The 17028-nt window shown below is 42.1% G+C and overlaps 1 protein-coding gene across 4 annotated transcripts in view; it reads right to left on the bottom strand.

Moving 5' to 3' along the window:
• The window catches only part of ANK2 (ankyrin 2), a 277794-nt gene that overhangs the window by 240309 nt on the left and 20457 nt on the right, over window positions 1-17028 (bottom strand). Inside the window, exon 1 of one of the 4 annotated variants that reach the window (XM_063415411.1) lies at window positions 15949-16093. The exons of 1 other annotated variant lie outside the window; for it this stretch is intronic. Coding sequence is in view for 1 of the 3 variants with exons in the window: in XM_063415413.1 (XP_063271483.1) it covers window positions 6452-6454 (3 nt within the window). In the remaining 2 variants the exon portion in view is untranslated. Of the gene's footprint in view, window positions 1-6451; window positions 6579-15948; window positions 16094-17028 lie in introns of those variants that run through there. 2 more of the 4 variants (XM_063415413.1, XM_063415412.1) reach the window with 2 other exon arrangements.

Raw genomic sequence — 17028 nt, forward strand, 5'->3', positions numbered from 1 at the left:
ATGGAAAGTCACAAAGCTGAGAAAGGATGCCAGCCGTTCAGATGTCCTTACTATATTAAGGACCAAAGAGGACTTGTAGTGCCCTTTAGCTGACAGGCCTAAGCATTTCATTCCTCTCACCAGTTACTGAGCCATTAGCACATTATAAAAATATATCCCACGCAACAGTTTGAGGATTAAGCCACTTACAACCTTTAGATGAACACTTCCCTGTTCAGTATGAAAAGCCTAATGAAGGAGAGTTTCCATAGGGCCTGGGGAGGTGTAAAGGGTGAGTGCCAAAGTGCAGAAGCACCAATGACTATTATTATTCTTTGGCCTTGCAGAAGAAGCAGTGATCCCTCCCATCAGCCAGGCTGGCATATTCCAAGGTGCAGCGCTCTGCCTCCCTGCCAGGCTCTCTCGCAGGTGTGGCAGGAGCGAGCTCTGTGCTCTGCCAGCCCCGCTGGCATCATCAGGTTCGCTCATGCTCTCAGCAGCACTTGCTGCATTAGCCTGCACACAGTGGGTCAGCACTGGCCCGCAGCCAGCCTGCACCAGGGAGGCAGCGGGCAGGGCTGCCGGGAAATGGCACGGCAGACATGCCCACAGTGCTCAGCACTGCAATCCCACACCTACACTTGGAAACAAACTTCAGACTGATGGCCACCGTTCAAAGATGGTGCTGCTCCCCCTCCACCTTCCAGATACAAGATATCCGAATCAGGAATGCAATGGAAAACATGCAGAGAAAGTATTTTCTGCTTGACTTGGTTTTGAAACAGAGGCTTGTATTAGCAGTTGGACTTTACTTGTTTTAATTAAAAACTGATTCAGTGACTAAGCAAAGAACAGCCCCAAAAGGAAATGCCAATGTACACTGCATTAGGCATGGTACTTTCTGCATGAAGGATGAGATGCCCATTGGGATTGGGATTAAGCATAAATTGGGCATAATTTTGAGGCTGACCTCTAGTATTCCCAATTAAGGAGTGTGAAACAAGCTCCAATTCAAAAGCCACGTAGTTCTACACAGTCATTTAAGAAAAACAAAGAGCCAGTATATTATACTCCTTTTTTCATCCATTCAAAGAAAACAAGGAATAGTTTTTTTAAAAGGTACGCTCAGAAATATCCCATTTTCTCCCAAACTTTCTGTACTTCTTTCTTTGGAGCGGCTGGGGGAGTGGTAGAATAAAAACTCAGAGCACACAAGAAACTCAATAGCCAGGACCACGCCAAACACCCAGGTGTCATTTCGAACTTCAGTTCGCTCTCATACCTTAATTGAAGCAGAGCCACCACCTTGCAGCCAAACAGCTTTCTCCAAAGCTCCTCAAAACAGCTTTTCTTCTAAAGGGACTTAACATCTTTTTTGCAACAAATTAAGTCAAAAGCTACATTTGTAAGTAAAACATACTAAAATTTCAAAATATCCCATCTTGCAAATGATACAGTAGTCTGTAATTTTGCAATGTCTAAGCTTTCTTGAGAGCAAAAGACTATTTTTCCGTATTACCAATTGCTAACAGATGTTCTCCCCTGTGTTGTTAAACAAGTCTTGATAAAAACACACTCGTGTCTTAATAGAACTGGATGTACCCTGAGTGGGTTTCCCATTTGATCTGCTGTGCGGCTCAGAGGCTTTTTTGTCTGCTTGTTGTAGTGCAAAGTGTGTTTGGTCCCACAACAGTGACAGCTGACAACTGTTTTTCCTGTTTGCAGAAGCTGTACCGTTCAACTTGAACCAAAAGCATTTGTCATGTTGCATGGCAGTGAAGTAGATTTAATCAGATGAGGCCACTAGCGTTGTCAGTGCCAGGCTGAAAGAATTCCGCAGGACAAAAGCTGGATTTATCTCTCTGGGAGTCTGTGCGGGGAGCAGCAGTGCATCTTTGTGAATGCACAAGGGGGAATCTCAAGAGGAGAAGAAAATGAACCCAAGAGAATATTTTCAGTGCAGTTAAGTCAAAAAATAACTGTTCTCAAGTGACCAGCAGGATGCTCCTGCCTGCCAAGAGCACTGTTGTGAGAATTTTGACAACATAAAGTGAATCTCCATGTCCCTCTTTCAGACGTCACTAATACAGAGGACGGTACCTTCTGTGCTATCCCTACATAATTCCATGTCCACCACCTAATATCTGGTCACATTCAGCAATCAACTTGCAAAAAATTCTTTACAATGGATGACTTTCCAAACTGCAGTGACAATCTTCCAAAATAGTCTTAGGACTTCAAATTCCTTACAAGTCATAACAAAGCACATACCTCTCCTAGCTAATGTCACAGACCACACTAAAAAAAAAAAAAAAAAAAACTACGAACAACAAACTATTAAAAGAAAGAAAGTTTTCATCATTTTACATAGCCACCAAGTTATTTTATACTCTTTGTATCCTTCTGGATGATCAAGCCTTTCCAGAAGATTTACACAGGTAACTTAAGCTCAGAAGAAAAAGAATGAAGCCATATAGGCAAAAATCAAATCAGAAGCTTAGAGCATTTCCAACCCCCTACCGTGAGTGAAAAAACAGCAGCTCCACCTTAGGAGCTTTGCCGATTTTACATCACCCTAGTACAGACCCATTGTCAAATCGTGCCTTGCAAAAAGGATGCTGGTGCTTTCCAACTGCACCAGAGAGCAGAAGAAATACTCTTAGTTACCAAGAGAGTGAACACTGCTAATGTTGCCTTGATGTTCCCTTGCATTATTTTAAAGGGACAGTTTTAATCTGCCCACGGTCTGATTAAGCAGCTGCCAAAGGTCAGAGGAAGAGGCGCCTGCATTTCATGTAAAGAGTGCTGGTATGGTGGGTTCTCCGGCATGGCACAGCCCGGGTTTTGGCATTGCTATATTGAAAGCTGCCTGCAGTACATTAATGAATTGGAGTTCAGCCTTGCATGAAGTGGTTCAACATTCACTCCAACTGTGCGAAAGGAATTTCCCATTTGCTTTTTTCCGCTAATTAGAGAGCCACTGGGACACAACAGGGCCTTTTGAGACTTGCGGCAGGCCCTCAAGTTCTGCTGAGTCAGGAGAGGGCTGGGATATTTTGATCCACTTGGAAGACAACCTTCAACTGCCCAAATGAGGCTGCAAGCAGGACAGTAGCTATAAATGTTAGCTAAGATTTACAAGATTTATAACCTACAGGCACTAATATCCATCTAGACTTATTTAGCCCTTAATCCAGGAGATAAGGGAGCAACAGGAGCTGGTAAATATACAGATTTTTATAGGCTTAACTCACTTCAGTCGATATCTGCCTTGCCTAGCACACATTTTATATGGACACATCTTCAAGGCAGAACACAATACCTGAAGTAATTCCTCAAAAGCAGTTTGTAGAAAACATGTATCTAAAAATCTGCTATAAAGACTTGATACAGCACTCAGGTATCTGCAATCTGCAGACTGTCCTGCTTCTGAACCCAGGCCCACCAAAAAACAGTGCTCACATTTATAATGCAACAGACTAAGCAACTCTTACATGTTTATTCTTGATTTCAAACTGGAGATATTGAATTTTAAGAGATATCAAAACTGCCTCAGAAATGCCTGGTCATTTACTGTATCCTGGATAGACCAAAAATCACTTAAGAGCTGATAATTTTTAAACTAAATTCAAAAATGTGGAAAACAAATGCCTGTATTTTCATGTGACATCCATGGTATGCTTTATCTGCATCCAGGGAAAACACCTGCTGTGCCTCGGGTTGTGCAGAGCCACATCTCCGATTTCAGCTGAGCAGCAGGTGAGTCAGAGCACCAGCACAGGCCTGAGGTGTGATCCTGCTGCCAGCGCAGCCTCCCCACAGAACACCTCCTGCACAGCAGGTGAAACCTCTCACCAGTGCTCAGCAAACACCGCCCTGTCGGCAGAGGCAGCTCCTCCTGCCTGCGCTGTTTGCACTAAGCAGCATTCCACAGTAACGAGCAGAGCAGATCGACCACGACACTCATTGAGGGTACTCACCAAAGTGTGATAATCATCACACTGATTTATTTCAATGCCTTCGGACTGAAAACCAGCCCAATTTACCATTTAATTTATTTTTACCCTTCCAACAACAACAATAATATACTGTATAACAAAGATTTTAACATAGTTTCTCTGTTGGTTTGCACTGATGTTCTCTAAGTTAAAATGTTGTTTTATCTGAATATTAAGACATAGAACTAATAACTGGTCAATAAAATTAGCACTGCAATTTTTTACACAACATGCAGAATATTAATACGAACCATTTTAACTGAGATTAGTTTTCATGACTTGGTTGCCTGAACTGGTATTTGAACAGTAGACTTCACTTCTGCTACAGGACTAAGCAATATTCATTTACAAGACTCCTTCAACTCAATAAAATTTTATAAAGATCTTACATTATTAATGGCCTTTTAAGTTTCTGAAAGTGTGTTTTTTCTAGAAGATAATAGTGGCCAGCCTAGTGGAAAGAAAAACTGAAGCTGAAACCTGAATTTCCTCCAGATGTTATCAGTAAATTGGCATCAACATCCAAGAATGCAGTAGGCTCCCATCAAACACCTCCCAAGCAAGACATGAACTGATACACAGGATGGGAGAATCAATGAGAGCAGGACTACCCTCAGTAAGATAACAACAACTGCAACCACATCTCTCCTTTGCATGTAGGAAGCATTTCATTTCCCTCCTGTCCCTAATACAAATATTTGCAATCAGGTCAGGTTTTGTAGAATTTCAGAAGCCTCTTCAGAATGGAAGCCAAAATCCCAGGGCCAGATTCTGGGGAGTCTCAGAGGAAAGTGATGTGAGGGGAGACTGAAAGCAGAGATGGCAAGCAAAGAGCAAAGGAAGGCAGGTAGTATAAACAAAGAAACACAAGAAGGGATAAAGCTGCAATGCTTTATTTCCCTTGATAAACAGAAACCAGGAGCAGTTCCACCTAAGTCACGAGCTGCACCAACAAACCTGACCGAGGCATGCACACCTCCAAAATCACTCGCACGAAATGTTTTATTTTTCACTCTCTCCTCTCCCAAAAATATACCATTTACTTCACACTTTCAAAATCTTTCAAGTACCCATGCAGAATAAATCTAAAAGAAACTCCTCTTCAACTAACATTAACACTGCAAACAAAAATACAACTGAGAACACGATTTCAGAGCAGCTTTAAAAAAATTAGAATGGAGGATATTCCTCTACAACACATTCCCCATTTTCCCAATATTTATTCTTCAGTTCTCTTTACATATTTTTTCAGCACTGTGGAAATAACTAGGATTTTGAAGTACAGCTGCTTTCCATAGTGTTTCAGAAATTTAATTTCTGATCTGTATTGGCACAAAACTCACCCAAATAATCAAATTTCAACTTTCTCCAACCTAAAAAGACCCAAGAATGACTGTATGTCTGCCTTTCTTTTAATTCCGTGTTTTCTTAAACACAATATTAATTTTACTTAAAATGAACAATTTCTCTTTGTTCAATAACTCCTGATACTGAGAAATCTTTCATTCCAAAGTCCTGAGCATCTCCCTCATTCTGATCCCCCAAACCTGATTCATGCCAGCAAGCAATAAAAGCACACAGCATACAGAATAATCTTCTCCAACATGTGCAAAGATCACAAGTATTTGTGTGTCCTTCTAAGGATATGAGGTACCAAAATAGAAAGCCTCAATTCAAAAAGAGAGGCCTGATAAAATGACCAAAAAGGGTTTCTGTTCTCTCCCAGGACAGCGGCAATTCAGGGTCTTCCACATCTTAAACCAATGCCCCAATCCCAGGTGAAGGACATCAAGGTGTTAATAAGAAGTCCCCCTGTTTACCTGTTTTTTTCACTAAATTAAACCAAGCACCTGGTCTGAATTTAACAGATGCTAATACAACTCTTCTATTTGCTACAGTGTTTTAGTCCTTACAATGTTTTAATTAATTTTACTCTTTAAAATGCATGAAAATTTCACATCACCTTTAAATATTTATTGCCAGTTTAGATGAATATTTCATGCTGATTTTAAAGAACAGAGAACTTTTTCATAATGTTTCTGTTAATACAAAATGGCAATTCTACACTCTCAGATATGCTCTCAGTACAATGAAAAGGAATTTTTTACCTTGTTCAAAGGAGACTATAAACACTACTGCAGAGAAAATAAAAACCTCAAGGAGGAGTTTTTTCAAAGCTACTTAAGTGATTAGGGAGCCCACACAGCTCCCATTTACATGAGTAGCAACTGCATGTCTGAACCTTTTGAGCAATTTTGAACATTTCACTGGTTTATGAAAGATTCTCCCAGTTACAAGTAGTAGGTTGGGAGTAATTAATTGAAAACATATTACCTGTGATGTAAAACAAAGACAATTCTCATAGCACAAGTGAGTATTTTGTGAACTAACACTGACCACAAAAGCTCTACAAACATAGAACCACCATGTTATGCCCCATTTCTGCATAATACCTGTCTTCCCTTTCAACTTACCATTTTCCTGCTTTTTGGTTTTTTAAGAGGCCCTTTCCAGCTGCTGGAGATGCACCAGAGTAAGAGCACTGTGGTGGGTCAGACTTAAGGGAGCTGAGGCCATAAACAGCTGAGACAGCAAAGGCCAGGCAGGTGCAAGTGTTTTCCCTGATGTAAAAACAATCAGTGCAGTGTTGGTTGTTTACACACAAACAGCCCTGTATATTGAAAAAATCCACCTGTTCTAATATTTAATTTAAAACAACTTTTCCTATTGCCATAGAAGGTTGTAAATATTTATCATTTCAGTAGCCAGGTGTACAGAGAGCCAGAGAACGGGCACTTTAAAATAAAAGTTACATAAAAAACCAGCCTGATCAAAAAAAGTTAAAGCTGTAACAGCAGCTTAGCATATACAGAAACCAAGGTATTAATGTGCAAAATCCCTTGCAAATACATTGGCCCCTCAAAACACTTTGTCAGTCAGTTGCAAAACCTTTGCATCAGGTGGTAGAGATTCCAGACTTCAGTGGTTCCTTATGTTAATTCTGCCCGAAGAAATATGAAAACAGGAGCTAAAATCTTTTGGCTAATGCAGAACACTGATAGTTTGCTTTTCTTTGTTCTCAGGAAAGACTAAAAATTTTCCTATATTTAAGGATATTCTTATATCCTGTAGGCATAAAATGGGTAAAAAGGCAAATGACAAGCACCCAAATAGAGGGGTGGAAGTAAGCACAGAAAACTGATTCTTTTCAGAAAATGAACATTGTGGTTAAAATAAAGCTCTTGAATATGCTGTGCCACAGCCATCATTACCAACATGCTCATTAGCATTAAATTAACATGGACATGAGATATCAGGATGTAAATTAACAGCAGATGATGCTGTGAAAATGTAAGAAATTACTGTTATTTGCCAGTAATTCAACTAACAAAAGTAAATTCTGTTTATCACATGTAAACTCTAATACTGTGTTACAGTGTTTTGGTTTTTAACTAGCATCAACTAACAAAAACAAAGAAACAAAAAATGTTAAATTTTACACTCACCTTCTATTTGGTACTGCTTGCGTTGTACACTAATTACAGCAATGATCAAATCCAGTCAGCAATTCAATCAGAATGCTAGACTCAGTTTTACAGAAGTAATTCTAATTTTTAGCAGAAACAATTTTAAATTATTTTCAATTAGATCTTTGCTCTTTTCCCTGAAGACCTGAATTGCAGTATTTTCCAGGCTCTTTAAGGTTTCATTTTAGCATTCTCTGCCAAAGTGACCACAATATTATGATCAAAAACACATTTTCAATAATTATGCCCTAAATAGTTTGCAGCACATCCATATATTGACTTACACTGCAGAGGTCAGATATTTCACAGTAACTTAAAATTCTGCATATCCTTCTCACCCATGACAGGGTATTTCATGACAGGAAGCCTGCACAGAGTTCAGGAGCCATCCCAGCACCCACACCAAATGCTCAGTCAGAGCAGGCAGGTGGCAATAATTAGAATGAAGATAAGCTGAGGTGACAAAGCAACGAGAGCACATCAATTACTGCCTGTCACTCAGGCTAGGGAGCATCTCGGAAGATGGACTGATACCACTCTATCATTCCCTATTATATTCAGCTTTTCTCTCCTTCATTTCCTCAAAATGGAAGGTCACCACAACACCACTACATTTTTTAATAGAAGTGATTTTTCATAAATATTCACTGTATGCACAATAAAAACTAATATTTGGCTATATCTCAAAAGCTGCACACTGTACACAGAATTATGCTGTGATTTCCAGAAAGTAGGCCACATGAGAGTAGTGGGCATGAGCCCTTTTGAGTGAGATGACTCCAGAATCATTTGATAAGGTTTGTTTTCCTATATAATTTTTATATTGATATTTATCTTTTATATTCATGTACACACAAATATATCTAAATCTATCTATCCATTTTATGAAATGGATAGATAGAGACACTATATTTAAACTCCTAAAGGGATAAGTGCAAATACACTCCCAAGCACACACCTTAGTGCTGACGTATGAGCAGGAAGTTAAAACATAATAAACCCAAATTTGGAAACCTTGAAAATTCTCACAGAACAGGTTTGCCATCCCATCCCTCTCTCTGCTGACCATCCTACAAGTAGTCAAAGAACTCACATCACCTATGATCCAGCTGCTTTGCAAGTAAGCAATTCTTGAAGTCAGTTTTAAATGTTTCTGTACCATCTTTTTTCCATAGGATTTCATAATCAAACCATCCAATTGTATTTTTGCCTTTAAATAAAAGCAAAGCAAAATTAAACTCTGGCTTTAGACAACTGGTCTAATTACCTAAACCACATGACTACAAAAAATTCAACCCAATCTGTTGGATACATGTCATGCAGTCCGTAAAAAACCTGCAGCCATCCTTCCTGCAGGTGACACTGCAGCAACTGAGGCTCAAGGTACAGGACAGCAACGTGAGACGCTTCCACCCACAAGACAACAAACAGGGGAGTGGCCAGATACTAAAACCCTCTAGACAGCAATTCTGCACAAATATAATCAAGTTTTGCTTCCATAAAATAGATGGAAGTCAAGAGAAACATGGTTAAGACATTTTTCCTCACCTTTCATCCTGGACCTCAAAAACTTCTCCTTTAGCTGCAGACAGCTATTGAAAATGGCCGGTTATCAAGCAACTGCACTTAGTGGAAAATGCTCTGACCACCATTAGAGCAGATGGGTGATGCAGTCACTAAACTGACACAGGAAGATTCACCACCCTTTTTTGCACCTCTTCCATCAGAGAGACAGGCCACAAGTGCACATCACCTCTTCACTGTTTTATCCTCCAAAAACACTTTTACAGCCAGTATAATTGCTTGTGTAAATTGGTAGTGCAAAAACTGCCCACAAACAACAGATAAAATCTGTAAAATTCAATATGTTCAAAAATATTTTTATTTGCTAATTGATGACCATTCTCTTGGGATAATAAAAAGAGGCAAGAAGCAGCAGGAAGACCCTGAAAGCCATTCCTGGCTTGCACACACTTCTGTGCTGGACATCTCTCAGCCCTCTGTACTCAATGTGTTTGGGCTGTAAAGGCTTGCAGGTACTTTAAGAGGGGATCTCATTATAGTCTCCTGCACAGTTAGTGCTGTATAGAAATCACAGCAGAAAACACTGGATATTTTCATATCCCTTGGGACAAACAGAGCCATCTCCTGCAGTGGCATACACTGTGTCATGGGAATTCCAGTACCTGCAGCTCTGTATTATTAGTGAGTCATTTCAAAGATCAGAAATAGAAACATTTTAAGTGCTTGTACACAATTATCCAATATTATTACGGAATACTGACAGCTGAACACTGCTCATTTCCCAGAAAAAAACCCCTCTTTTTTCAAAATTAAACCAATAATTTCTTCTATGGTACATAATACTTTTGTTTTAACTGTGTGTGCACTCCAACTATTGCCTTTCAATCAATCGTTCAAAACCTATTTTATGGAAGAAAAGACAGAGTTGAAACGCTCCCTCTTCCTCAACACTATATAGACCAGAACCTGATGTGCCAACCGTAGGAAGCCAATGAGGTGTGACACGTGGGAGCGGTGAGCACCCATGGCAAGAGAAGAGGCGAGGAAGGAGCCACTGAAACAAGCCTCACCGAGAAGTACTTGGATTAATGGCTTTAATTGTATTTATAAAGACTTCTGCTGTCGCTCTGAACAAAAGCAGCACGTTGATGAAACCTGAGGAGCATCCTGGAATGCATCCTAGGCGTCACCTTCCTTTCCAGGAATGCATCCCAGCCCGGTCCCTGCAGCGGCACCAGCACTTTCACCCCGCACTCTTCACTCGCACAGGTGAGTGAGGAACGTGGGACACCAGCCCAGCTGGAGAAGTCCCCCGGGGCAGGCAGGAGGCAGCAGCTGCCTGCGGAGCGCTGTGCTCCGCACGGGGAGCCCGCTGTGCGCCTTTGTCCTTCTCAATTCCAGCCGAGACCCGCGAGGTAACGCGCGGCAGGAGATGAGCCCAGCTGCTCCGCTGCTCTGGGCGCCCAGGTGCCAATCACAGCTCTAACTGCGCGCAATTAAGATTTTAACTCACCATCACTATTTAAAATTACTGAGAAATAGAGCCCATAATGACATGTTTGCTTCGGCTCAAAGCATAACATTGATTTCTCTGCTTACAAGCAAACTCCTGAACCAATTAATCTTCTTAAAAATTGATAAATACTAATTTCTAGTAGTCATCAACTTTCTCTTCAAGAAATAAATAGAAATCGAGGCTCTTATAAATAGGTTCTTCCTGTTTAACATCCAAACCCTGCTAATAGCTGCACTTTCTGTACAAGGTACAATTTACAGCTAATTTTGCCATTTTCCTCTAGGTAGATTATAATTGTAAAGCGACAACTGATTTATCTTAAGTCATCTGTATGTGTTAAAATCTCACCGCTGCCCTACATCTTTTCCCAGAAAAACAAAGAAACAGCATTAGGTTTTCTCTCCACAGCTTCAAATATCATGGGAAAATACCTAGGTAAAAGTAAAAAAATATATGCTGCCATCAATGAGCTCAGGAACTGGAACACAACTATAGGACTGCTACAACCTCAAACCTGTGCTGAGCCACAAAATAAAAATCCCAATAGAGTTCAATTACTGTTAACAATGAGTGGTGAATCTGTAAGTCAAAATAAGCCCAAGGGATAATTATCTTTTGTTTAGCATGTGAAAAATGGCTTCACATTCAAAATACTCATCTTGATAAATAGTTTTCAAGACTCTGGAATATTGTAGAAAACATTTAAAATTAATTTATTTTTAAAATAATAATATATCTTGCTTGTTTATAAAGTTCACACTCCCTTACTTTCCAAAAAGAATTTTTAGAGTGAGCTAAGAGGTAGTGAGTCAAATTTTCTATTTTACTGATGTATGTGCATGTGTAAGTGTAAATTTCTTAAATATAAATAGGTATTTTTAAAACTTATTTGCTTCTTCTCTCCAAACCTTGTTACAAAGTTGGGGGAAAATGTAAAATGAAAGCCTCTGTCAAGAAAAAACAAGAGTGGGGGAGGAAAAAGATATTCTAAAGTTGAAATTAAGTTTTAGAAGCAACTTGGAAATCATTTTCAGACCAATCGTTTCATAAGAAAAGACTTCCTCAGCCTAAATTGAAGCACATGATATGAGTGTCTTAGGAATTGAACCCATGGGCCCAGACGAAAGCCAATGAAACAGCACAGGAAGGTGGTCAGGGGACAGGGGTCAGCACCCAGTGTCACTGCAAAGCTTGAAGAGGAGACGCAGAAGAGCTGCTGGGGGGTGAGAAGGCAAAAGAACTTGTCCAGAGGTGGAACAGATGCTTTGCTGAAAGCACAACCAGCCAAGCAAAAACATGAAGCACCAAACACATGTTTCTGATACTCTTTCAAATAGGACCTATCAAAAAATAAACTAATTCTGGACAATGGTGACAGCAGACTCGTCTGAAGGGAGACAGAGTGCACACGTGTAATGAGGGGAAGACACCTAAGAGCCAGTGCTGCTGAGGAGGCTGGGGGAACCTCAACCCTGCACACCCCCTGTGCTGGGACTGCCCTTTGGGGGCCTGGCAGTCAGACAGACCCACATCCATCCCACCTCCTGCTCAAATGCCCACTCTGAGTGGGAGGTTTCCCTCTGCAGCAGCCCACAGCCAACAAGGCTGAGCTTTGTGACTAAGTGGGCTGAAAAGCAATGGATAAAAAAACAACAGAATCATATTTACATGACCAGTGTGCATTTCTTATGATTGTAAAACTCTAATTTATAACTAGATGTTACATAATATGAAAAAATACCTTTAACAGTCTCTGACCAATTGCTGTACATCACCACCCCTTCAGGATGCCTAACACAAAGCTGCTGCACCTAAGTTTAAGAACTTTCTGTTCTGTGTAGTGAACAAGCCTTGATGAAGTTGTTCTATGGAACACAAACATTTGGCTTCCAAGAAGACAGATGTCCCAAAGCTCTCCACTGTCTTGTTGGTTTATTCTAAGGATGGGCTGAGGTGGTGAAGCTTAAGATGTAACTTTGATACTTCAAATTAACACATATATACAGAGTTTACATAATTCAAGATACCCAGACTCTTTACACTTGGCCAAACACTCCAAATGGATGGGACTGAACCACTTACAGGAGTTAAATCTTCCAAAGTTAAATACGCAAATAATTTTGGATTACAATAGCAGCAGTTGCCAGAGGAGAGGTTTCTGTGCCATTATCCCCAGCACACGGGAATTATATATTTAAGCCCTCATCAGAGTCTGTATTATCTTGTCATTGTTAATACACAATGAACTTCAATGTTGCATTTAACAACCGGAACAGTCTCAGAATACTAGGTTGGAACTGACAATGAACAGAGGTTTTTCTCACAGTTGCCCCACATCAATGGTCAGGATTTATTGCCAAAATTAAAACATAGGCATACAAGCATATTATAGTATGAAACACATATATAGACAGGCTTACAAGTCCAGGTATTGTCTAGTTATGCATGAGGCATGCATTGTTCAAATGTGGTGTTTGATATTGTATTTAGATTTATGTGATCCCCTCACAAATGGATCTAATAACCCAATAATCTTCACACACCCTGTGAAAAAGAAAGAGATACCACCAACCATACTTCACCAAAACATTTAATGACTTGCCCCAGGTCACGCAGGAAATCTGTCGTGGCAAAGCAGGGAATGGCTCTCCTGGGATCTCTGAAATCCCATCTCAATATTCTGGCCACACTGCCACCCGTCCTCAGCCGTACTTAATACGACTAAATTACTGATGGCAACAAATAGCAGAATCTGACTTTCAGATGAGCTGATTTGTACAATGAGTCAATCCATAACTTTTGTCTCCTCCAGACACTTAGATCGATGGGCTGTATGCCCAGCATGTTATAATAACCCTGAAAAGCTTTTGGCTCAGCCTGCAAACACATTAGCATTAACTTAAATCTGCTGCTTTGTTTACTATACGAGATATCTGCTTGTGCTCTATGCCCAAGCGATGTCAATTAAAGAGACCCAAATACAGAACCCACAGAGCAGTACAAGACTAAAGCTATCCATGACCACAAAATCTACTAAACTTTAAATTGTATTTATTCCTCCAAAGCATCACAGTCTGACAGTCACATCTTTCTTTTCCAGTCATGGACTTGCCATGATTTACATTCAGAACCTTCCCCAAAAAGCGATTCAGAAAGCGTTGGAAACTGGCTCCCCTCCCACTGCTTCCGAAATGGATTAATGTGACTCCAGCCTTGGATCTGCATGACTACAAATTACAGTGAAGCCACCCTTGATTCAAGCTGTTGGAGAGCACAACAGGAAAATCACCAAAAATTCTGCTCTTTCAGTTCTTTAAACCCATTTATTAGAGAGTCCACAGGGCCACACAGGTACTAAAGTAAATCACTCGGTGGGAGAGGACATCACCCAGTAACAAGAGCCTTTTTTTATTTCCTCAGAGGTACAAATGTAGCGGGGCCAGGAGGGGTCTAATGACTCTCAGAACACCCAAGCAGCATCGGAAGTGATAATTTATGGACCAGATCAGTGTAGCTTAGTGCACAGAATGAAAAGACAAGTCAAGGATTGTATGTGGACCACTGAGATGGCCACAGTTTGCCAGGGTAGGCAGACTGATGCAAGCCAACAAAATAGTCTGTCAAAACCCTAAATCAGATTTATAATAAAACCATATGACCAGATAAACTCTAAACCAGATTTATAATAAAACTTGACTTTTTACTGGATTTTAGCAAAATAAGAGAAAGGTAAGGCTTGAATTTTATTTTTAAACATTTAGAAACAAGTTTGGGAATGGGTACCTAAACAGCCTGCTGAAATCCACAGTCCCTAAGTATCCAGATGGGCGGCTAGGGAGCTGATTCAAAAATCTACCCAGGATAAAAAGCAGAGCTTTTCCTCAATCACAGTGGCCACCAGATGAAGCCTGGGAACACCAGTGCTGGCCTGACTAGTACAGGCTTTGCCTTTAACCCAAGCAATAACCACCACCGAGTGCCAACCTCTGTGCGGCTCTGCCCTTTTGCAAGCACAGGCATGGGAAATAACATCTGTACACAACGCACCAAAGTCAAACAGCATGGCAAAAAAACTTGTTAAAAGTGTTTCCTTGCTCTTCCTTACCAGCCCACTCTTCCATCTTGTGCTACCAAAAAAAGTAAAGGTTTCTGAGTGGAAAGGGCAACAGATTCACAAACACTCTTTCCAATAGCTACAACATCCTACTCTCCAGTAACACCTCCACAAAGCTCCAGCCCGTTTTACAGAAAAATGAGAAAAGCAAACAGCAACAGGGAAATTTCACAGACATGAACCCATCTACATACAGTGACTCATGGCTGCTTAAGCATGTTCTTAGAATGGATTTTCTCTCTTCAACACCCTAACAAAAACAAAAATAGAGTAAAATAACTAAGACTAAAATGGGAAAGATGAATTAGCATCTCTGGTATCTCCTTTTTTCCTCACCTGTAGGAAAAGATAGGAAGCTGGGAGCAAAAACAAAGGTTAAATCAATCTGTCTTTTGAAGAGGTGACACGCCCAAGGGCCTTAGTCAAGGCTCCATCCTTGGCTCCTGCACAGTCAGAATCAGTGCACTGCTGCCAATGGAGCCTGGAAATCGTTTGGTGGAGCAGCAGACATGAACAGCCTCTACATTCAGCTGTTTAGTATCAGAAATGCTAACTAGTGTTGCTTGATTGTATCATGAAGAAAAATTAAATAGAAAACAAGGATTTAACATGCATGCCTGATAGTCAGGCTTCCCGAGGAGAAAGGGAAGGGAGAAAACCTCAGGAACTGAGGACATTTTGCTTCTCTTGAGCCCTCATTCATTCAAAGAGAAGAAACAGAAACCCTGACAATCTCCTCTAGCAGCCCCCTCCCGTCACATCAAAGGGAAAATTTTTCTGGACAGCTCTTTACAGAGGATACAGAAAAAATTGACCAATCTCCCTCTGCCTTTTCCCACTTGGCATGATGATCTTTCTCACCCGAGGACTGCAGAAAGGCAGAGTTTGCACAGCTGAGGTAAGCCTCCCTTCCATGCAGCTCTTCCATAGATACAGCAAGAGCACCTGTGCCTACCAGAGTTACACAGCTGAGGGATGGCACAGAAAATTCTCTCTGCACACAGCAAGAAGGACGGGGGCTTCCTACCCGATCCCCTCATCTGCCTGACGTGTTACTTTGGCAGAAGGCAGACTTCCTGCTTCTGCCTGGAAAAAATAAATTTCGATTATCCCTGCCTGATATTTACATTCTAATAGTTCCATACACAAGACAAGCTCTGCTGTTGCCATTGACAAATACCGATGGGAAAAAGAAAAACCACAAAACCCCACCATAAAACCAAGCCACAGCCACGAAACACGACACCCTTGCACGGGCTCTTGGATGGACAGGGACCCCGGGTAACTTACTGACGGGTGTGTTCCTTCCTCAGCGCCGGGTTCCTGCAAGCCGCCCGTCACAGCGCCGGTGCTGCCGCAAGCCGCGGGCGCTGCCAGCCGCCCCCCGCCTGTGACAGCGCCGAGCAGGGAGCCCTCCCTCTCCCCTCCCTCCTCTCCCGGTATGTCCAAGCTTGCTCACGCCAGATCTGGAACACGAGCACGCAGGACCGCACGGAGCCCGCTGCTGCTCCCGCCGGGCGGTGGCGACAGGCGGGACTCCCGCCCACTCGCGGGCAGCGGCGGGGCGGAGGCTCCGGGCCCGCCGTGACACCCGTGGGGGCGGCCTCGGCCCCGCGCCGCCCCCCGCCGCTTCCCCGCTGTAACCCGCGCCCGCGGCGGGGGCGGAACCTGCGTGGGCACCCTCCAGGCTCGGCTCTCACGAGGGGCGGGTAGGGGAGGCACAGCCTCTGACAGACCACGCACACACAGAGCTGTGTTTCGTTCCCCCACTCCCCTCCTCCCCTAGCAATGGGCAGAGGGGACATCTGAGACAGGGGCTGGCCAGTTATGGATAAGCTAAGCATAGGAGCTGTGCCGGGAGCAGGGAAAAGGGGAAACTAAGCAAAGCAGCTGCTTCCAAATAGCTTTGCTGAGCCACAATGAGGCCAGCAAACAGCGCTAGTTTTGTCTAAAGACATCTAATTTTGCTTTACTGTTGCATTATCAGGTACTTCTGAGACTACAGCTATGCTAAAGTAATTATGGAATCACCAAAAGGCTTCGGTTGAAAGGGATCTTATAGATCATCTCCTTCCAGCACCTCTGCCATGGGCAAGGACACCTGCCACCAGACCAGGCCTCCACAAGCCCTGACCAACCTGGCCTTGGATCCTTCCAGGAGTGGGGCAGCCACAGCTTCTCTGGGCAACCTGGTCCTCCCTCCAGGGCCTCATCACCTTTAAAGCCAAGAATTTCTTCCTAATATCCGATATAACTCTGCCCTCTGTCTGGTCACTCCATGCCCTCATTCCAAGTCTCTCTCCAGCTCTCTTGGAGCTCCTTTAGGTACTGGAAGGTTTCCCCAGAGCATTCTCCTCTCCAGGCTGAACA

This window comes from Prinia subflava, chromosome 18 (assembly GCF_021018805.1).
Source record: "Prinia subflava isolate CZ2003 ecotype Zambia chromosome 18, Cam_Psub_1.2, whole genome shotgun sequence".
Lineage (NCBI taxonomy): Eukaryota > Metazoa > Chordata > Aves > Passeriformes > Cisticolidae > Prinia > Prinia subflava.